Source organism: Globicephala melas, chromosome 6, assembly GCF_963455315.2.
Source record: "Globicephala melas chromosome 6, mGloMel1.2, whole genome shotgun sequence".
NCBI classification, from domain to species: Eukaryota; Metazoa; Chordata; class Mammalia; order Artiodactyla; family Delphinidae; genus Globicephala; species Globicephala melas.
The window spans coordinates 68,533,161-68,556,401 of NC_083319.1; the positions used below are offsets into that span (position 1 = coordinate 68,533,161).

Here is a 23,241-nt window from a genome sequence, read left to right on the forward strand (position 1 = left end):
TCTTTATTATGTTGAGATATGTTCTCTCTGTACCCACTTTGATGAGAATTTTTATGATGAATGGATGTTGAATTTTGTCAATTGCTTTTTGAGTGTCTGTTGAGATGATCATGTGTTTTTTGTCTTTCCTTTTGTTAATGTGGTGTATCACATTGATTTTACATATTTTGAACCATCCTTGTGTCCCTGGAATAAGTCCAACTTTATCATGTGTATGATCCTTTTTATATATTGTTGGATTTGGTTTGCTAATATTTTGATGAGGATTTTTGCATCTATATTCATCAAAGATACTGGCCTGTAATTGTCTTTTTTTGTAGTGTTTTTGGTTTTAGTACCAGGGTAAAGGTGGCCTTGTAGAATGAATTTGGGAGTGTTTCATCCTCTTTAATAATTTGGAATAGTTTTAGAAGGGTAGGTATTAGCTCTTTGTTATATGTTTGGTAGAATTCCCCTGTGAAGCAGTCTGGTTCTGGACTTTGTTGGCTGGGAGGTTTTTTTTTTATTACAAATTCAATTTTACTGCTAGTGATTGGTTTGTTCAAAGTGTCTGTTTCTTATTGATTCATTCTTGGCAAGTTTTGTATTTAGAAGTTTATCCATTTCTTCTAGGTTGCCCAATTTGTTGGCATATAAGTGTTCTTAGTATTCTTTTACTTTTTTTTTTTTATACTTCCATGGTGTTGGTTGTTATTTTTCCTTTTTTCATTTCTTATTTTTTTAAATTTGGGTTGTCTTTTTTCTTCTTGGTGAGCCTGACTAAAGGCTTATCAATTTTTTTTTCTTTTTTCAAAAAACCAGCTCTTGGTTTCATTGATCTTTTCTATTTTTTTTAAATCTCTTCCTTATTTATTTTCTCCCTGAGCTTTATTATTTCCTTCCTTCTGCTGACTTTGGCCTTTGTTTGTTCTTCTTTTTCTAATTCTTTTAGGTGGTAGGTTATGTTGTTTGAGATTTTTTTTGTTTCTTGGGGAAGGTCTGTATTGCTATAAACTTCCCTCTTAGAACTGCTTTTTCTGCATCCCATAGATTTTGGAGTGTAGTGTTTTCATTTGTCTTGAGGTATTTTCTGATTTCCTCTTTGATTCCTTTATTGACCTGTTGGTTTTTTTAGTAGCATGTTTTTAGTCTCTGCACATTTGTTCTTTTCTTGTTTTCTTTCTGTAGTTAATTTCTAGTTTCATACCATTGTGGTTGGAAAAAATAGTTGATAAAATAATTTCTATCCTCTTAAATTTGTTAAGACTTGTTTTGTGGCCTAGCATGTGATCTATCCTGGAGCACGTTCCATGTGCACTTGAAAAGAATGTTAATGATGCTGGTTTTGAATGTTAATGTCCTGTAGATATCTGTTAAGTCCAGCTGGTCTGTTGTGTCATTTTAGACTGCTCTTGCATTATTGACTGTCCATTGATGTAAGTGGGGTTTTAAAGTACCCTACTATTACTGTATTAGTGTCAATTTCTACCTTTGTGTCTGTTAGTATTTGCTTTATATGTTTAGGTGCTCCTGGGTGCACATATGTTGAGTGTAATATCATTTTCTTGTATTGATCTCTTTATCATTTTATAATGCCTTTCTTTGTCTTTTGTTATAGCCTTTGTTTAAAGTTTATTTTCTGATATGAGCATTGCTACCCCCACTTTCTTGTCATTTCTGTTTGCATAAAGTATCTTTTCCCGTCCCCCCACTATCAGTCTTTTTGTGTCTTCAGCTTTGGAGTGAGTCTCTTGTGGAAAGAAGCGTCTTGGTTTTTTGTCCAATCAGCCACCATATGTCTTTTTTTAAAAAATATTTATTTATTTATTTTATTTTTGGCTGCGTTAGGTCTTGGTTGCAGTACGCGGGGTCTTCGTTGCGGCATGAGGGATCCTCCACTGCAGCGTACAGGCTCCTCATTGAGGTGTGCGGGCTTCTCTCTAGTTGTGGCGCATGAGCTCAGTAGTTGCGGCATGCAGGCTCTGTAGTTTGGGTGTGTGAACTTCAGAGCGCATGGGCTCTGTAGTTGCGGCATGCGGGCTCTCTAGTTTTGGCCCACATGCTCAACAGTTGCAGTGCATGGGCTTAGTTGCCCCATGGCATGCAGGATCTTAGTTCCCTGACCAGGGATCAAACCCACGTCCCCTGCATTGGCATGGAATTCTTTTTTTTTTTAATGGTAAATTTTATGTTATGTATATTTTACCATGATTTTATTTTATTTTTTTAACATCTTTATTGGAGTATAATTGCTTTACAATGTTGTGTTAGTTTCTGCTGTATAACAAAGTGAATCAGCTCTATGTATACATATATCCTCATATCCCCTCCCTCTTGCGTCTCCCTTTCACCCTCCCTATCCCACCCCTCTAGGTGGTGACAAAGCACCGAGCTGATCTCCCTGTGCTATGTAGCTGCTTCCCACTAGCTATATATTTTACATTTGGTAGTGTGTATATGTCAGTGCCACTCTCTCACTTCGTCCCACCTTACCCTCCCCGCACTGTGTCCTCAAGTCCATTCTCTGTTCTGCATCTTTATTCCTGTCGTGTCCCTAGGTTCATCACAACCTTTTTTTTTTTTTTAGATTCTATATACATGTGTTAGCATATGGTATTTGGTTTTCTCTTTCTGACTTACTTCACTCTGTATGACAGACTCTAGGTCCATCCACCTCACTGCAAATAACTCAATTTCATTTCCTTTTATGGCTGAGTAATATTCCATTGTATGTATGTGCCACATCTTCTTTATCCATTCATCTGTCAGTGGATACCTAGGTTGCTTCCATGTCCTGCCTGTTGTAAATAGTGCTACAGTGAACATTGTGGTACATGTCTCTTTTTGAATCATGGTTTTTTCAGGGTATATGCCCAGTAGTGGGATTGCTGGATCATATGGTAGTTCTGTTTTTAGTTTTTTAAGGAACCTCCATACTGTTCTCCATAGTGGCTCTATCAGTTTACATTCCCACCAACAGTGCAAGGGGGTTCCTTTTTTTCCACACCCTCTGCAGCATTTATTTTTTGTAGATTTTGTGATGATGGCCATTCTGACTGGTGTGAGGTGATACCTCATTGTAGTCTTGATTTGCATTTCTCTAATGATTAGTGATGTTGAGCATCCTTTCATGTGTTTGTTGGCAATCTGTATATCTTCTTTGAAGAAATGTCTATTTAGGTCTCCTGCCCATTTTTGGATTAGGTTGTTTTTTTGATATTGAGCTGTGTGAGCTGCTTGTATATTTTGGAGATTAATCCTTTGTCAGTTGCTTCGTTTGCAAATATTTTCTGGGAGGTGGATTCTTAACCACTGGACCACCAGGGAGGTCCCACCATATGTCTTTTGATTGGAGCATTTAGTTCATTGACATTTAAAGTAATTATTGACAGGTATGTAATTATTGTCATTTTATTACTTGTTTTCCAGTTGTTTTGAGGTTTTTCTCTGTTATTTCTTTTTGTTTCTTCCCTTGTGGTTTGATGATTTTCTTTAGTACTATGCTTCTGTTCCTTTCTTTTTAGTTTCTGTGTAACTATTGTAGGTTTTTGATTTGTGTTTACTGTCGGGTTTATATATTGTTGACCTATAACTATGTCTACTTTTTGTTTTAAACTGGTAGTAATTTAGTTCAAACACATTCTAAAATATCTACTTTTTTTTTTACTCCCTCTCCCCACATTTTGTGTTTTTGATGTCATATTTTGTATCTTCATGTTTGTCTCTTAACTGTTTATTGTAGTTATAGTTGCTTTTACAGTTTTTTGTCTTTTAATCTTCATATTGGCTTAAGTGGTTGATCTTCAGTCCTTACTATACATTTGCTTTTCCTAGTGGGATTTTCCCTTTCCTGTAGATTCTTACTTTTTTGTCCATTTAGAGAAGACCCTTTCACAGTTCTTTTAGGGTAGATTTAGTATTGATGAACTCTTTTAGTTTTTGCTTGTCTGAGAAGGTCTTTATCTCTCCCTGTAGTCTAAGTGATAATCTTGCCGGGTAGAGTATCCTGGGTTGCAGACTTTTCCTGTTCTGCACTTTGAGTATATCATGCCACTCCCTTCTGGCCTATAAAATTTCTGCAGAGAAATCAGCTGATAGCCTTATGGGGGTTCCCTTGTATATGACACTTTGCTTTTCTCTTGCTGCCTTCAGAATTCACTGTTTACTTTTAACTTTTGTCATTTTAATTGTGATATGTCTTGGTGTGGGCCTGTTTGGGTTCATCTTGTTTTGACCCTCTGTGCTTCCTTTACCTGGATATCTGTTTCCTTCCTCAGGTTTGGTTGGTTTTCAGCCATAATTTTCTCAAATACATTTTTGATCCCCTTTTCTGTCTCTTGGTATCCCTATAATGTGAATGTTGGTATGTTTAATGTTATTCTGTAGATCTCTTAAACTGTTTCCATTTTTTTAAATTTGTTTTTCTTTTTTTTCTGTTTTTCTTTTTGCCTCTTGTTAGTCCCAGTGGTCCTCCAGCCAGCCAAGGGGGCTTGTCTACCCTGCGTAGGACTCCAGGACTGGGGTGCCCTATCTATGGCTCTCATCACTCACTCCCCTGAGAGGGTGTCCACCTGTGTAATCTCCCATTTCCTCTGAGTCCCCTCCCCTGGGCACAGGTCCCAACCCAATCACTTTTCTTCCCTTCCATGTGTATCTTTCTTACAGCCTTGGTGGTACAGGAGTCCATCTGCCAGTTTTCAGTTAGTTTTTCATGAGAATTGTTCCACATGTAGATGTATTTTTTGATGTGTTCATGGGGGGAAGTGAGCTCCATGTCCTCTTAGTCTACCATCTTGATTGATCTCTACTATGTGTATTTAGATTTACTTACAGCCTGGAAATAATGAACTGCTTGGAAGCACTAAATATTTCTTGTCATACACATTTCATTGTTTTTCAGTAACTATCCCTGAAAAACAGTTATTTCAAGGTTGTATATATTGTGGTGCCTTTGGAAATGATTTTGAAGTTTTAACTCAGATATTTACCTCATTTTATTTACTGTTCTGAATAAAAGAATATTATAGAGATTCTTTTTTTTTTTTTCTGTACGCGGGTCTCTCACTGTTGTGGCCTCTCCCGTTGCGGAGCCCAGGCTCCGGACGCGCAGGCTCAGCGGCCATGGCTCATGGGCCCAGCCGCTCCGTGGCATGTGGGATCTTCCCGGACCGGGGCACGAACCCGTGTCCCCTGCATCGGCAGGCGGACTCTCAACCACTGCGCCACCAGGGAAGCCCTATTATAGAGATTCTTAATTTTGCCCAGGTTTAAATAACTTCTATATAATTTCTATTGTTCAAAGCACTGTTTTGTAAAATAATTTTGAACTCTGCTTAATTGTACTTACAGAATTATGAAATGTTCTAGATACCGAAGAATTATAGAGAATAATGTAAATAACTTGCATGAATCTTCCTCCCAGATTCCACCCACTAATACATATTATATATGTATTAGTATAAATGACATTTTGGTTTTCATGCTTTAAAAATTGATGTTTGTATAGTTTTCTGTGAATTGCTTTTTTACTCATCATTCTCTATGCGGTTCATCCATGTTGATACACGTAGCTCTACTTTGTCTTCAGTGTTTATCAGTGTTGATGGGTATTTAGATTGTAGTTAGATTTTGCAATTATGAACAAAACTGCTCTGATCATTATTATGCATATTTCTTTGAGTACATGGTTAAAATTCCTCTGAAACATATACCTAGAAGAGCTAATGTTGGTTGCTAGGCATAGCTAATGCCATATTGCTCTTTCCCCTCTTCATCAGCAAACGAAAGTTCTCTTTGTTCCATATCATTGTCAGTACTTGTTATGATCAAACTTTCAAATTTTTGCCAACTTGATGGTAATGGGATGTCACTGTGGCTTTAATTCACATTTCCCTCATTAGTAGCAAATGAGGTGTTTTAATTTCTTTTTGCCCTTTGGTTTTTCCCTCCTTTTTTGGTACATTTTCCTGTTGGGTTGTTTGTCTTTTTCTTTTGATTTGTATAAGGCCTTTATATAATCTGGAAGTAATTCTTAGTCTGTTATATGCATTGCAAATAGCTTGTGCCACACTGTGATTTGTATTTTCATTCTGTTGTGTCTTTTGATGAACAGAAACTTATATTAATTGATCACAGCTCTCAGTTTCTCTTTATGGATTGCCATTTTTGGTTCTTGTACATGAAATCCTCTGCCTTGAGGTCATGAAATATTATCCTGGATATTCTTAAAGTTGTGAGGTTTTGACTTTCTCATTTAGACCTTTAATTTAGCTAAACTTGGTATTATTAGTGTATGATGAGACATAGAGATACCATTTTATTTTTTTTTAACATGAGTAAACAGTTGTCACATAGCACTGTTTATTGGATGATCAGTTCATCTCTTTCCCACCTGTCTTCAGAGTCAATACCATCACATATCAGTTTTTATATTTGTGTGGGTATGTATCCAGGCTTATTTTCTGTTCCTTTGGTTTGTTTTAGTCTCTTGCCAGCATCAGATTATCTTAATGACTTGAAAATTAAGTTGTCTGCAACATGGATGAACCTTGAAAACCTCATGCTAAAAGACCTTATATGATCCCATTTATTTGAAATGCCCAAGGCAAATCTGTAGACACAGAAAATGGATTAGTGGTTACTTTGGGATGGGAGGATGGGGGAATTGTGGGTTAGTGACTAAGAGGGTGTGGGGTTTCTTTTTGAGGTGATGAAAATACTCTAAAATTAATTGTGGTTGTTAAAACAACTCTGAATATACTGAAAACCATCAAATTGCACACTTCAGATGAATAAATTGTATGGTATGTGAGTTATATCTCAATAACATTGTTTAAAAAAATGATGTGAAATGGCAAGTCTCTTTACTGCTTATTCTTTAAAATTGTTTTGACTATATTTGGTCTTTTGCTTTTTCATATAAATTTTAATTAGTTTTTTAAATTCCATGCAAAATTCTGTTGTGATTTTTTGTTAGAATTCTATTGAATTCATAGATTAATTTGGGGGCAAATAAGATCATTTTGACATAAAGTCTCAGTACCCGTGAATGTTGTATTTTACTTCATAGGTGTTTTTAGAGGTTTTTCAATAACTGTTTCAGTTTTCTCTGTAAAGATCGGGCACACCTTTTGTTAAACTTATTCCTAAGTACCTTACGGTTTTTATTGCTACTGTAAATGGTATTTTAATTACATTTTTTATTTGTTAGTTCCTGGAGTATAACTATGCTATTGATTTTTTATGTAGTGGTCTGCTGTCCAGCAGCTTACTTGAATTCTCTTATTTTCATTTGCTTGTAGATTCTCTTCAATTTTCTGACTATAAACAATCATATCCTCTACAACTTACATATTTAAGAATTTCTTGTCTTAATTCTCTGGCTAGGATCCTAGTGTAATATTGAATAGAAATATTCATAATTGGTATCTTGTCTTGTTCCTAATTTCAAAGGGAATGGTTTGAGCAGTTCATCATTAAGTATCTTTATGCTTTAAAGCAAGAATTGACAGCTGGCCCAAGGCCTGTTTTTGTAAATAAAATTTTATTGTATCATAGCCATGCTCATTCAATTACATGTGGTCTGAGGCTGCTTTCATGCTACAGTGGCATATTTGAGTAGTTGTAACAGAGGTCCTGTGGTCCTGAAAGCAAAAAATACTTACTATCTGATTCTTTATAGAAAAGGTTTGTTAGCCCCACTTTAGGGTTTTGATTGCTTAATAATAAATTAAGGAACCTTCCTTCCACTTCTAGATTAAAAGCAATTTCTTTTTTTAAATCATAAATAGGTGGTGAACTTTATAATGCTTTTGTACAACTATTCAGATGAGTATTAAGTTTTTCTCCTTTAATCTTAGTGTGGTAAATTACATTATAAAATCAGTTAGTAGTAAACAACCCTGCATTCCTAAAGTAAACATCTTTCTCTTTCTCTTTTTTTTTAATGTGCTAGTGGATTAAATTCTCTAAGAATTTAAGATGCTAGCATTGATGTTCATAAGTGATATTGGCCTGACATTAGCTCCAGCCCATGGTTGGTACATAGTGCTTTCATCTTTGTAGCGTTTTAAACGTTTCTAATTCTGTAAAAATATTTTATTTGACTCATGCATTATTTAAAAGTGTTCTTTTGAACTTCCAAAGTAATTTCTTTTTCTTAAATCGTGACTCGTTTGAATTGTGGTGAGAACATGCTCTGTATGCTACTGATGCTGATATTTGTCGAGATTTGCTTCTAATAGGTAGTTTGAAGTCTCAAGTCAGTTAAGTTTGACACTTAAAATATTATAATTCTAAAATGTAACTTTGAAACAAGACTTGTGTTGTATTCATAACTCCAGTTAATGAAAATCTATGTTGGAGGGTTAGAATGAGATGACCAAATTTGACTGAGGTTGGTTAAAATGAAAAGAGAACTTCTTGAAAACCACTTGTTCAGATTCTCAAATTGTAACTTCAGTAAAAATACCCTTTGCATTTTCTTTTTTAGTTTGACATAAGAATTTTGTTTAAGTAAAAACAGATGATAACGGACTTTATTAATCATGTTGTTATTTAATAGATCAGATGAAAAGAAGAACATGAACTGGAAGCAGCTTCCCAAAAAGCCATGCAAAAATCTGATTAGCACCTTGAAGAAATTGTATCCCCAGCTATCTTCGGGTAATGTGAGGAAAAAGGAAGGGATTTTTTGTTTGTTTGTTTGTTTTTTGCCATGCTGCATGTCTTGTGGGATCTTAGTTCCCCAACCAGGGATTGAACCCAGGCCCTCTGCAGTGAGAGTGCAGAGTCCTAACCACTGCACTGCCAGGGAATTCCCAGGAAGGGATATTTCTAATGAAAGAATGTATATAAGAAAATTCTTAGATTTAGACATAATTTTACTCTGCTTAAAGGGAGTCTCATTACAAAACAGAACTCCAATAGTAAGATACTACTGTTGTGGTTCATGTTTTTTTGTTTTGTTTTGTTTTTTTGCGGTACGCGGGCCTCTCACTGTTGTGGCCTCTCCCGTTGCGGAGCACAGGCTCCGGACGCACAGGCTCAGCGGCCATGGCTCATGGGCCCAGCCACTCCGCGGCATGCGGGATCCTCCCAGACCAGGGCATGAACCCGTGTCCCCTGCATTGGCAGCTGTACTCTCAACCACTGCACCACCAGGGAAGCCCCTGTTTTGTTTTCTTTTGCTTTTTATTTATTTTTGGCTGTGTTGGGTCTTCACTGCTGTGCGTGGGCTTTCTCTACTTGCAGCGAGCAGGGGCTACTCTTCATTGTGGTGTGCGGGCTTCTCATCGCGGTGGCTTTTCTTGTTGCAGAGCACGGGCTCTAGGCGCGTGGGCTTCAGTAGTTGTGGCATGCGGGCTATAGGGCACAGGCTTAGTAGTTGTGGAACACGGGCTTAGTTGCTCCACGGTGTGGGGCATCTTCCCAGACCAGGGCTGGAACCTGTGTCCCCTGCATTGGCAGGTGGATTCTTAACCACTGTGCCACCAGGGAAGTCCCATGGTTTATGGTTTTTTGAACATGTCTTCTGTGCCCCATCTGTGCCCTCCCTGTTAGCCCCTGCCAGTGATCCCTTTACATTAATAAAGAGGAATTTCAGGAAGTCATGGGCTTTATTTTGACAATTCCCTTGTCGAATTATTATATATATAACATTATGTATTAATGCCATTTTCTCTTCTTCATTTGTCAGTTCACCGAAAAACTCAGGAAGGTTCAGCGATTGAGATGACTCCAATTGAAGCAGATTTCTCCTGGCAAAAGAAGATGACACAACTTGAGATGGAAATTCAGGAGGCATTTTTGCGCTTTATGGCATCCATTTTAAAAGGATACAGAACATATCTCAGACCAATCACAGAGGCTCCTTCAAATAAAGCCACAGCTGCTGATTCATTGTTTGACCGACAGGGTGAGTGGCATTGAAAATATAAATACTTTTTATTGAAATGAAAAAAATTTCTGTTTGGTAGTGCTACCAAATATAGTGCTACTATATAAGTTCTTAGAAATTCATATTAAAATATGATGGTCTTCTGTGTATTTGTAATCTAGCTCTATGAATAGAATTTATTTTAATTTTTATACCCCATTTTTTTCCTGAGAAATTTGAAACTGGAGGTATTTAATTATGAAATGTCAAAGATGTTGCTGACATTTATAGTACTCTAATCAGTTATCTTAGTAGAATAAAGCTGGTGGTTTGTTTTTAGGTGTTTTCTCCACTTTGCATGATTCTTGACTTTATACACTCTGGGCTTTACAGTATTCTCTAATAAAGAGTTTTTGGAATAAAGCCACCAGTTTTTTTAAATTTTTGAAAAATACAGCCTTGTTCCAGGGGAAAACACCATACTCATTCGTTTTAGTGTTTGTTATTTTCGGGAATTATGAAGATTTTTGTTGTTATTCAGCAGCTCTCATATATGTAGTGGCAACCTTAGCGATACATCAGTATTCATATGATAATTATTTTACATAGCTATAATTTGACCCTGCAGTTATTATTATTATTTTTTAATCTGTATTTTCCTAATAGTCCTTTTGTCTTTTCTCATTTCTGCTTTGGGACAACTTATCTCTCAAATATTTAGTCGCCATTTACCAAACCCCACTAGTTATTATGTAGGGATATAAAGAAGTGTAAAATCCAGCTCCATGGGATACCCAGTGGAGAATGATCTAACGTGTTTTTAAAAATAGAGCAAGTACTGAAGAAAACAGATTTTACATAATCATTCAGTGAGAGGACATAAAAATTCAGAAAAAGGGAACATTCTTCCAAATGAGTGTTTTGGAAGACTTCATGGAAGAAGAGCATGACTTTAAAGAATGGGTAGAATTTATAAATGGAGATGAGCAAGAAAGGCTTTCTAAAAAACACTAGACATTAAAAGTCAGATCTGAATTAGAATTTCCACTTTGCTATTTATGAAGCCTTCCTGGGGTTCTGTTTTGTCATTAATAAAATGAGGATGATACCTAATTCATGCACAATTGTGAAGATTAGATGAGAAAATGTATGTGAAGCAACTAGAAAAAGTACTTTACAATACTCATGATAACAGTATTATTGCTAGTGGTAATAATGAAGTGGAAGGAAGCTCAAGAACAAAAGCACAAGGCATGTGTATTAGTTTGCCAGGGCTGCCATAACAAAATGCCATTGATTGGCCGGCTTAAACCAGCGCTCCCCCACCTTTTTGGCACCAGAGACCAGTTTCGTGGAAGACAGTTTTTCCATGGACGGGGTAGGGTGGGGGGGATGGTTCAGGTGGTAATGCCAGCGATGGGGAGTGATGGGGAGCGGCAGATGAAGCTTCGGTCACTCGCTTGCCGCTCACCTCCTGCCATGTGGCCCCATTCCTAACAGGCTGTGGACCGATACTGGTCCGTGTCCCGGGGATTGGGGACCCCTGGCTTAAACAACGGAAAATTGTTTTTGTTTTTTTTTTTTCAGGATTCTGGAGGCTAGAGATCTGAGATCAGTGTGTAGCTAGGATTGGATTCCTCTGAGGCCTCTCTCCTTGACTCGTAGATGGCTGTCTTCTCCCTGTATCTTCACATAGACTTCCTTCTGTGCGAATCTGTATCTAAATGTTCTTGTCTCTTAAGGACACCACTCATATTAGATTAGAGCCCACCCTAGTTTATTTACTTAAGTTTGACTTAATTACTTCTTTAAAGGCCATATCTGCAAATACAGTCACACTTTGAAATCCTGGGAGTTAGGACTTCAGCATAAGAATTTTGGGGTGACACAGTTCAGCCCATAATGGCATGTTCGGGAAAAAAGTTTTAATGGTACAATTTGACCAAGTGAGGAGCTTTAGAGGTGTTGTGGAAGATAAAGCAGAAAATAAGATTAGAGCTCGGATTATGAGTAGTCTCAAATGCCAGACTAAGAATATGGAGTTTTTCTAATGGACAGTAGTGGGTCACTAATTCATTCTCTGTCATTCTAAGTAGAAGAGAGGCATTACTAATGGAATTTAGAAAGATATTTAACTAGTGTCTGAGGCCTAAGGTTTTTGTTAACAGGGTAGCATTTGGTCTAACAAGGGATATATACATTTGACAATAAAATAACACATTTTACTGAGTGTGTTGTAAAGGAAAGTATTGGTTACAGTAAGAGAGCTAGGTCAGGGGAAAGTTTCCCTGAAGAAGTAACAGTTAAGCTTGGGCCTGAAAAAAGAATAGGATTTAGCTGTGGGTTTTGGGTTAACTTTTTTTTAGGGATACTTTAACAAACATGAATAAAAGTAGGGAGAATAACGTAGCTACCTTCCAACTTCAGCAGTAGTAGCAATCTACATTCTGTTGTTTTAGTTTCTCCTATGTTCATTTTACTCTTCCTTCGTCCTTTTCTCCTCCCCTCCTCCACCCCTCCCTTTCTTTCTAAATTCCAAGTAGGACATCATTTCACCCATAAACTGTGTTTAGAATTTCCTGAAGTTATATGTGTTTTTATCTGATTGTATCCCCATGGTGTTAACATTTTTTTCATCTATATTTCCTGTAAACTTCTGGTTGGAATAAGAGCCACATTGTTCAAAAGAAATATAATGGGAGCCACATATATAATTTAAGATTTTCTAGTAGACACAGTTTTTTAAAAAGCAGTAGGGGAAGTTAATTTTAATAATATGTTTTCTCTAACTTAATACATCCAAAATGTATCACTTTGACATGTAATCAAATTGTAAAAATTTTAATGAAATATTTTACATTCTTTTTCCATACTAAGGCTTTGAAATTGGTGTGTGTTTTATACTTATAGCACATCTCAGTTTGGACCAGCCACTTTTTTTTTTTTTTTTTTTCCCTGAACCTTCGCCTCTGGATATAAATCACTAATAATGGCATGGACTCAGAAGTCAGACTGTCTGTTCAAATTCCAGCTCCACAACTTAATAGTGATGTGGCTTTGGGTATGTGGTTCATTAAAGACCAACCACATTTTAATTGCTGAATTGCCACATGTGTGTAGTGGTTACTGAATTAAGCAGTACTGATCTAGAGCTTGATTATATTCAGGTTCAGTTTTCTTGGCAAGTGGTGCTAAAACACATGATGCTCACTACTTACTGCAAGTCTGGCTGTGTCCCATTTTTAGTGCTCTCAAGATTGATCCATGGGTTCAAGTTTTATCAGGCTCATCCATTCATTATATTGATAGTTTCCCCACCAGCCTTTCATTTAATTGTATTAGCAGCCTTTGCTGATCATTGCCTAGATCCATTAGAAGAAGAAAAAAAGACTTTTTCTTACCACTTGTCAAGAATAATTTATTTCTATTTTATTGAAGTCTTTCTCAACTAACTAATACCTTAAGGGGATGTAGTAAGGACCACAGCATGTGGAATGTCCTGAAGCATCATAGAAAGAAAGGCTGGAGGGGAAAGTGGCTCAAAAACAATGCTTGAAATGGTGGGCGTGAGCCAGATCATGTTGGATCTTTTAGGACTAATGAAGGGTTTCCGTCTTTATTCCAAGAGTAATTGCAAGTCAGGGAGGGATATTTAAGTAGGCAATAGGATCAGGTTTGCATTTTTAAAAGATCATGTTTAATGTTAAAAAAAAATCTCTTTGGCTTCTCTGCAGATTGAATTGGGGGCATCCAAAGTATGGATCTGCTTATTAGTTGGTTAGTGCATTGGTCCAAGTGATCAGTGGAAGTGACCTGGATTAGTTGGTAGTATGAATAGAAGAATGATTTTTAGGAGGCAGACTGAATAGAACTTGGCAGTTGAATATGGGATGTAAGATAGAGGGAGATGTCAAGAACAACTTTGAGATTCTTGTCTTTAACCACAGAGTGGATGGTTGTGCCCTTTATTGAGAAGGGAAACAGCAGAAAAGGAAAGGATCTAATTATTTGTTAAGGAAAAGATTTTTTATTTTATTTATTTGTTAAAGTATAATTGATGTACAATATTTGTATGTTACAGGTGTACAACATAGTGATTCACAATTTTTAAAGGTTATACTCCATTTATAGTTATTATAAAATATTGGCTATGTTCCCTGTGTTGTATGTCCTCATAGCTTACTTATTTTATGCATAATAGTTTGTACCTCTTAACCCCCTACCCTTACCTAACCCTTCCCCCCTTCCCTCTCCCCACTTGTAACCACTAGTTTGTTTTCTATATCTGTGAGTCTGTTTCTTTTTTATTATATTTACTAATTTGGTTCCCCTTCTAGATTTCATATAAAAGTGATAACATAGAGTATTTTTCTGTGTCTGACTTATTTCACTAAGCATTATACTCATCCATGTTGTTGCAAATGGCAGAATTTCATTCTTCTTTATGGATAAATAATATTCCATTGTGTATATATATATAGCAAAACTTCTTTATCCATTCATCGGTCAACCAGTTAGGTCTTGGCTATTGTAAATAGTGCTGCTATGAACATTGAGGTGCATATATCTTTTTGAATTAGTGTTCTTGTTTTTTCCATATACATACCCTGGAGTGGAATTGCTGGATCATGTGGTTTCTCATAGTTTTTTGAGAATCCTCCATACTGTTTTCCATAGTGGCAGCAACAATTTACGTTTCCACCAACAGTGCACGAGGGTTCCCTTTTCTCCACACCCTCACCAACATTTGTTATTTGTGTTCTTTTTGATGATAGCCATTTTGACAGGTGTGAGGTTATGTCTCATTGTGGTTTTGATTTGTATTTCTCTGATGATTAATGATGTTGCGCATCTTTTCATGTGCCTGTTGGCCCTCTGAATGTCCTCTTTGGAAAATGGTCTAAGGAAAGGTTTTTTAAAATGAGAGAGACTTGAGTATACTGGTTACTAGCTAATAGAGAGGGAGTATTGTCCAGAGAACACTGAAAGGCCTGGAATCCCAAGGTGGGCTTGGCCTTAGATAGGAGGAGGGTCACACTCATTGTAAAACAAAGTAAGGAATAAATGATAGCTGCAGAAAGAGTCATAGATTTTATAGTGAAATAATGAAGGTAGTTCTCATTTAATGATTTTCATTTTCTCTGCAATATAAAGTATTATTATTCAGGGATGAGGGAGAGAACATGGAGGGAGAGTATTTAAACATTGGAAATAACTGTGAAAACACGGGTAAAGGGAATTCAGACTCCAGAAATGTAGTGGGGTTGCTGGTCAGGGATGAAGGTATAAGTGGTTCTGATCCACCTGGTTATGTAACGGCGCCTCCTCCCAACCGCATCTTGTGCTTAGCCACACTGGCGCAGATTCAGAGAAAGCAGGCAATACATTGCTCCAGGGCTAGGTCATACTAGATGAGTTTGACAAAAAGGAGTAAAAATTGAGAGTGTTGACAAGAAAGTAATTGAAATGATGTACACAGACATAGAATCAATATTTGAGAGAGAGAGACGTGAAGATAGGAGGGTGTACATAGAACGATCTTCTTCCTTACCCCATCCCCCACACAAAAGGCTTGGTAGGAAGAACTTAAGCATACCAGCTAGACAGGGGTAATGGTCAGGGAGTAATATGTAAATTAGAGATTTGGGAGGCAGAGCTGTTTACAGTGCTACCAAGAAAAGTCCAGGGAGTGTGTAACTATGTGTAGAAGTTGGTGATTGAGGTGGAATAGACCACAGGTCATTGAAAGTTAAGGAATTAAAAACTCATTAAAATGTTGGATGGTTGGTCTTTATGGGTGTTGAAGAATGATGATGGTAGGAGTTGGAGAGGAGAAGACTTTGAATTAGGTGCCCTGATCTTCAGTGAATGAAGGGGAGAGGGTGTCCCTGAAGTCACTAGGTGCCTACAGTTAGTAGGGAAATGGGTGGAATAATAGCCAGATGAGCAGAGATTTTTACAAGATGATACAGAAATAATTGTGTGGTGGCATTGCAGAGGAAGGACTTGACCCTTCCTGCTTGTGAGTATGCAGAGTATCAGAAGTTTCTACTTGAGAGCTATAGGGCTAGAGGCTCCTTATAGGAGACGCAGATTTCAGTGAAAAGGTTAATGGTATAAGTTAAGGATTTTTGTGGTTGAATCAGGCAGAAGGGACTATGGTCCCTTAATATATATTGTAGAAGATATCTATTTCCTGTAATATATATATTTCTTTCTCTTTCCCTTTGTATATATATATATAAAGAGAAAATAATATGGATATATACAAGTTTAAAATAATATAACATCTAGTTCCACTTTAAAATCTGAATTTAATTCTAATTTTATTTTCTTCAGGATTTTTAAAAAGTCGAGATCGTGCCTATACAAAATTCTACACCCTTTTAACCAAAACACAGATTTTTATTCGTTTCATTGAAGAATGTAGTTTTGTAAGTGATAAAGATACTGGATTGGCTTTTTTTGATGACTGCATAGAAAAGGTAAAAGTTTGTCCTATATGTCAGTATTAAGGAAAAAATTTAACAGTTTGTTTACCTTTATAATCATCATTGTTATTATTAGCCCAAATGACCTGAGGAAGGCATTATAGGTGGTGTGTGTGTGTGTGTGTGTGTGTGTGTGTGTGTGTGTGTGTGTGTGTGTGTGTGTGTGTGTGTGTGTGTGTGTGTGTGTGTGTGTGTGTGTGTGTGTACACACATGCGAGTGTCCGATTCTGGGCTTAATGTAAGAATTATTTTCCTTTGTGGCATCTAGTACTGCCATACATAGTTAATTTTTCTCTTTGAATCTCACTTTGGTTTTGTAATTAAGTACTAAGAACATTTCATTGAAGCTCCTAAATTTTTTTTTTTTACGTGAATAAGATAAGATTTAGTAGTTCATTAAAAAAGTTTAGTTTTAGGAATTCCCTGGCAGTCCAGTGGTTAAGACTCCATGCTTTTACTGCTGAAGGCCTGGGTTCGATCCCTGTTCAGGGAACTAAGATTCCACAAGTCGTGCAGTGCAGCCAAAAAAAAAATCAAAAACAAAAAATGAACAAAACAAAAAGAAAGTTTAGCTCTATGGGTAATGGAAGTCCTGTGTTAAGTCCTGTGTTCTTTTGTTTTAACGTTTTTCCAAATACTTTTGCTAATATATTTCTTTTGTCCTAATGGAAGCTATTTGGAAATATGTTAAATTTTTTTTTTTTTTTTTTTTTTTTTTCCGGTTCGCGGGCTTCTCGTTGTTGTGGCCTCTCCCGTTGCGGAGCACAGGCTCCGGACGCGCAGGCTCAGCGGCCATGGCTCACGGGCCCGCCGCTCCACAGCATGTGGGATCCTCCCAGATGGGGGCACGAACCCGCGTCCCCTGCATTGGCAGGCGGACTCTCAACCACTGCGCCACCAGGGAAGCCCACTTTTTATTTTTATTTTTTTTGTGTGATACGCGGGCCTCTCACTGCTGCTGCCTCTCCTACTGCGGAGCACAGGCTCCGGACGCGCAGGCCCAGCGGCCATGGCTCACGGGCCTAGCCGCTCTGCGGCATGTGGGATCTTCCCAGACCGGGGCACGAACCCGTGTCCCCTGCATCATCAGGCAGACTCTCAACCACTGCGCCACCAGGGAAGCCCCGGAAATATGTTAAATTTTAAAGCTTTACTCACCCATCGTAAGGAAGTTTAAGTTGATTTTTGACAGTTATAACTCACATATTTTTTCTCATTTTTTTAATAGAGCTCTTATTTTTGCTAAGTGGGTCTTGGGGCTGATTGTGCAAACTCTATATTATATAAAGTTGGAGATTTTATCCAAAAAAGGTAGAATATTATGATGTAATTTTTATAGGCTCCTAATGATTCCTGTATCTTAGAAGACTTGAATAATTTTCTCCCATTATATCCATGTGATCTAAAACTCCAGGGATATGATTAAAACTTTTCAACGTTTTTGTTTACTTAAATATTGATAGTCCATTATCATTCAGTTAGAGAGAAGCTTAGATAATATCAATCAGTAATGCAGGGGTTTAGTAATAATGAAATTTTTGATTTGAGAAGCCAGGTTCTCCTTGTGATTGCCCATCTTTTGCTGCTTCTTTTTTAAAATAATTAATTAATTAATTTTCTTATTAGTTCTTATTAGTTATCTGTTTTACACATATTAGTATATATATATGTCAATCCCAATCTCCCGATTCATCCCACCCCCTCCCCATCTTCTGCTTCTAAAGAGGGATTTATGAAGAAACCAGTCAAAATAAATTGCTTCTCTCTTAATAGCCGTAAGAGAAATATTATATTTTAGCCTAGTACTATGGAGCCTAGTAGCCTAGTAAAAGGATAGTTTTTTAAATAATAATTTAAGATAATCTCTATTAAATTCAGAGGAGACATTTTCACTAAGAATTTTTTTCTTTTTTTCTAGTTGTTTCCTGATAAAGGCACAGAGAAAACAGATAAGGTATTTTTTCTTAAATTAAAGTTTTAACGTTTCAGAATCACGTCTTGCTTATATGCAAATTAATTGGAGAAAATAATTATTTTTAGGTTGATTTTGATTCAGCAGAAGACACCAAATTGATAGAGCTAGATGACTCACAGAAAAGTGAGCATACTGTGTTCATAATGCCACCCGAGCCACCGCCTGATGATGGAAAGGATCTGTCACCAAAGTACAGGTAACAGGAATTTTTTTAAACAGTTGTTTGGGCACAGCTTTAATAATTTGATCTTTTGTGATTATTAGTAGATATGTTGTATAATAATCATTTGTGAAGGTCATTTTCAAAATGTATTTGGTGAACTAATGGAGATGAACATTTTATGGAGATATCACCAGGTATTGTAATTTAAGAATTGGACAGCCCCCTTGGAAGGGAAACCAGATGTTTATCACTGTTAACCTAAACATTTACCATATTTTAATCTTTAAAAATTTCATTTCTGAAGAAGAAAAAATTTACTTTTGTGAGGTTCCCCCTCCCTTTGGGGGATTTTGTTGTCAATATAAGGACTGTGAAATTCTTATGCATTAGTAATATATCAGAGAAAACTTAAAAGTAGAGGGCCAGGAATCATTCTTTATTAAAATAAACTTATAGGATTTGGATGGGAGTCTTTTAAGAAATTAAAATGTTTGATTGTTTATTATTATGATCATTTGAATACCATTTAATAGGTTTAGAAAATCAAACAAAAAAACTAGCACATCGTTTTAGCACCAATACTTAATGTCTGTTAACAATTATATGTATATCTTTTCTGTCTTTTTGTACATAAATTTGCATTTACTATACTTAAAACAAATATTAGTTCATCTTGCGCATATTCTTTGTGACATGTGTTTGCCTTTAATGGTCTGAACATTTTTCCATGCCAATATATATTTTTGTGCCATTCATTTTAAATAACCACATTGCATGCATTTATTGTGATTTGTTAAACTAGTCTCCTGTGGATTTATTTATAGTTCTTTGCTATCTCTACCTTTGTGTGTATGCACAGTTATTTTCTTTGGCTGTATTCATAAAAGAATTTCTGGGGCAAAGGGAATATAAAATAAGTGTTTTCCAAAAATATAGAATTAATATATAATCTCACCAGGACTCCATAAGAATGAAAAATGTATACCTGAGATTGAGTGGTTTAATTAAGTACTATTTTGATTGCATGTTAATTATAGAACTCTTTTTTAATTTGGCTTTGATCATTATGCATTGGAATGCAGATATTGACAAATAAGTAAATCAAATAGGAAAGGCAATATATTTCAGAAGAAGATTGGCCAAAGGAAATAACTAGGCAATTTCTGAGAAGAAATCCCAATAGTTGATAATATGAAAGTATGTTAAGTTTTTCTAGTATTTAAAGAAATGCAAACCAAATGAGTAGTAGAAGCATTTTTAATCTATCAGCTTGAGAATAGGCTATCCTTCTAGTTAGAGTGTATGTAAGTATAACCTCTCTGGAAGTAATTTGATGGTGATTATAATAATTTTTATTTTCTTGATAAATATTTACCATAGAAAACTCTGTTATTGGGCATTATTCTAAGAAATTAAGTAAAAGTATTCACAAAGATAAATGTACAAAGATACTTAATTGCAAAAATTGAGAAATAACCTAAAAATGTCCAACAGTAAAGAATTGCTTAAATTATGGCACATCCCTAATATAAAAATATTCGGGATTTTTTCCTTGTAAATGTGAATGCAAGGTACTTTTATAAAGAAAAACAAAATTACAAAGTATACTAAAAGTTATCTTTTAATATAAATTATCATTGAACACATGGGTCCTGTTGAAAGGGTTACTAATTCTTCTGTCAAGATGTCAGGGTTTTCTGTGTTCTAGGGATTGATTGAAAATAATAGGTTGCAGAGGAGCCAAAGTTTCCATGTAGATAGTCTATGTATCTTATAATTGCATCATCTTATATTTTTGAAAAAAAAATTTCTATACAAGGATTTTGGAAAATAATATTGGGTACTTTTGAGGTTTAGTAATATTCACCTAAATTCTGGCATAATATTAAGAGTTAATGTACTTTAAATCAGCAGTTCTATTTTTGCTTTTTATTTTAGTTACAAATACTTTCCAAGACTGGACCTTAAGCTTTTTGACAGACCACAGGAGTTGAAACTTTGTTTTAGTAGACACCCTACTGGGAGTAGCATTACAAACAGTCCAGCTCTCATGGCTAAGAGAACTAAACAGGTCAGATATCCTTTATCTAATTTAAAATGTAAACTATGTATATGTGATATGCAGCTCATAGTTTAGACTTGTCACCCACAGCAATCATTTGAAGACCCACTATGGTTGTTAATGAATTAAAATCGATTTCTTGCAACCCTACTTATAATATTGAGGCTGAAGTTTTTGAATGCTTATGTTTATGTTCTAAGAGAACCTTGGGAACTAAATACACTTAAAAAAAACTTTATTGAAACATAATTCATACACCATACAATTCACTTGTTTAAGTATACTCACTGGCTTTTAGTATCTTCACAGGGTTGTGCAGCCACCATCACAATCAATTGTGAACATTTTCATCACCCTAAAAAGAAAGCCTGTACCCTTTAGCTGTTAACCCCCCAGTTCCTCCATCTTCCACAGCCCCAGGCAATCACTAATCTATTTTCTGTGTCTATAGTTTTGCCTGTTCTGCGCATTTCATAAAAATGGAATTGTACATATGTGGCATTTTGTGACTGGCTTCTTTCACTTAGCCTAATGTTTTTAAGGTTCATCTGTGTTGTAGAATGTATCAGTATTTCATGTATTTTTATTGCTGAATGATATTCCATTGGTAGAATATTTTATTTATCCATTTATGTACATGTGGGTGGTTCCTACTTTTCGGCTGTTATGCATAGTACTGCTGTAGACATTTGTGTACAAGTGTTTGTGTGGTTATATGTTTTCATTTCTTTGGGTTATATGCCTAAAGTAGAATTGCTGTGTCATATAGTAACTCTGTGTTTAACCTTCTGAGAACTTATCAGACTGTTTTCCAAAGTGGGTACACCATTTAAAATTCCCACCAGCAGTCGGAATTTTACCACATCCTTGTTAATTCTTGTTATCTTCTGTCTTTTTGATTATAGCCATCCTAACGTATATGAAGTGGTATCTCATTGTGATTTTGATTTTTCCTCATGGTTAATGTAAATATATTTTCTACTAAATATTACATTCTAAGGGGAGTTAACTTAGGACAGCCTAGACATCTTGTTTTAATACTATATCTGATGTAGGTATAAAGAGTTAAACTATGGTTAGGTGTGAGTTAAAATTGAACATCCTTTATACATATACTGATATTTTGGGGGTCTACAAAACATGGGAAATTTCAGAATGAAATTCTTAGTTCAGGTTTTACCAATTCATGTACAGTCCCTCAAATCCTGGGGGGTAACCTGAGGTGATCCTCAATCCCATATAGTATACAATTCTCTCAGTGTTGTCTGAGGGGAATTTTTTTTTAACCATTATCAGCTTAATAAAGGCAAGTTTTTTTAATGTGACAATTTTGCTACTACATCTTTAAATCTCATTTTCACCAGAATTTTTTTTCCAGGCAAGTCTCTTGGAAATAGAGCTCATAACAATATGTTTATTTAGGACACATCCAGCAGAGGGATCTTTAGTGCAAAGCAGACAGTGGCAGTCTGACATGTGTGGAGGGCTCTGTAGTTTCTGGGAATATGTAGAGTTTGATAACGCTCAGCAGGTGACTTTGATACCTTTTTCTCTCTTCCACCTAAATCAGAATGAAAATCAGAACTAGAAAACATGCCATAAAACTGTTAGGTAGGAAGATCTGTGATCTTTCTCAGACTATGTTGCCTGCAAAGGAATAGGTCTTTTTAACGAATCGGTCAGTGAAGGAATTAACACAGAAGGTAGAGTGGAAATCTTGGTGGGGAATAGCCTAGGGCATCTTAAACTTTTTATCAGGGGGAAGAGTGAGAAGACTCTGACTTTTCAAGAATGATTCTATAGAACTCTAAGCTATAAATGAAATCCCTTTCATTCATCAAACATATGAGTGCCTTCTGTGTGAGGGGCACTTAGTTACCCATTGTATTATAATAATATGAATGATCTCTGCTTTTAAGGAGTTTCTAGTCTATTAGGAGACACCTGCTTGCCAAATAGTTAAAATACAGTATAAAGTGCTTCTATTTCTAGAAAGAACCATGGGGCACTAAGTAGGAAGCCATTCACAAAAGCAAAACTATGAAATGCTTGATTTTAGAGTCAAATTTTACATTAAATTCCTCTCTTCCTTTTACTTCTGACTTTTCCTGTCATACTAATGAATTTTAGTGAATGTCATGATGTTTTATTTATTCTCTTTCTAGGAGATAAAAACAGCTCAAAAGTTGGCGAAGAGATGTTATACAAATCCACCACAATGGGCCAAGTGTCTCTTCAGTCACTGTTACAGTTTATGGTTTATTTGTCTCCCAGCCTATGTTAGAGTTTCTCATCCTAAGGTCAGAGCACTTCAGCAGGCATATGATGTACTTATTAAGATGAGGAAAACAGATGTGGATCCTCTAGATGAGGCAAGTATAACAAATTGAGTTATTGTTACTAAGATAAATTTTATTTGTATTTTTAAGAAAATTTAGGTCTCAGTTGCTTTCCAGTATCCTCGAATATTTTCATTAAGTAGGAAAGGTAAAATTGTTATCCTGTTTCATAGAGCTAATACTTATTATTTTAAAATACATTTATTTTAAAATTATTCCTTTAAAATGCAGCAGAGGGCTTCCCTGGTGGCGCAGTGGTTGAGAGTCCACCTGCTGATGCAGGGGACACGGGTTCGTGCCCCGGTCTGGGAAGATCCCACGTGCCGCGGAGCGGCTGGGCCCGTGAGCCATGGCC

At 36.2% G+C, this 23,241-nt stretch overlaps 1 protein-coding gene across 5 annotated transcripts in view; it reads left to right on the forward strand.

The window, feature by feature from the left end:
- The window catches only part of DENND4C (DENN domain containing 4C), a 135,693-nt gene that overhangs the window by 66,307 nt on the left and 46,145 nt on the right, over positions 1 to 23,241 (forward strand). For 4 of the 5 annotated variants that reach the window (XM_030840586.2, XM_030840588.2, XM_060300970.1 and 1 more), the window contains 7 exons: positions 8,543 to 8,643; positions 9,677 to 9,895; positions 16,196 to 16,341; positions 18,266 to 18,301; positions 18,388 to 18,518; positions 20,424 to 20,556; positions 22,713 to 22,919. In XM_030840586.2, the coding sequence (XP_030696446.1) occupies positions 8,543 to 8,643; positions 9,677 to 9,895; positions 16,196 to 16,341; positions 18,266 to 18,301; positions 18,388 to 18,518; positions 20,424 to 20,556; positions 22,713 to 22,919 (973 nt within the window). Of the gene's footprint in view, positions 1 to 8,542; positions 8,649 to 9,676; positions 9,896 to 16,195; positions 16,342 to 18,265; positions 18,302 to 18,387; positions 18,519 to 20,423; positions 20,557 to 22,712; positions 22,920 to 23,241 lie in introns of those variants that run through there. The other variant, XM_060300972.2, reaches the window with a different exon arrangement.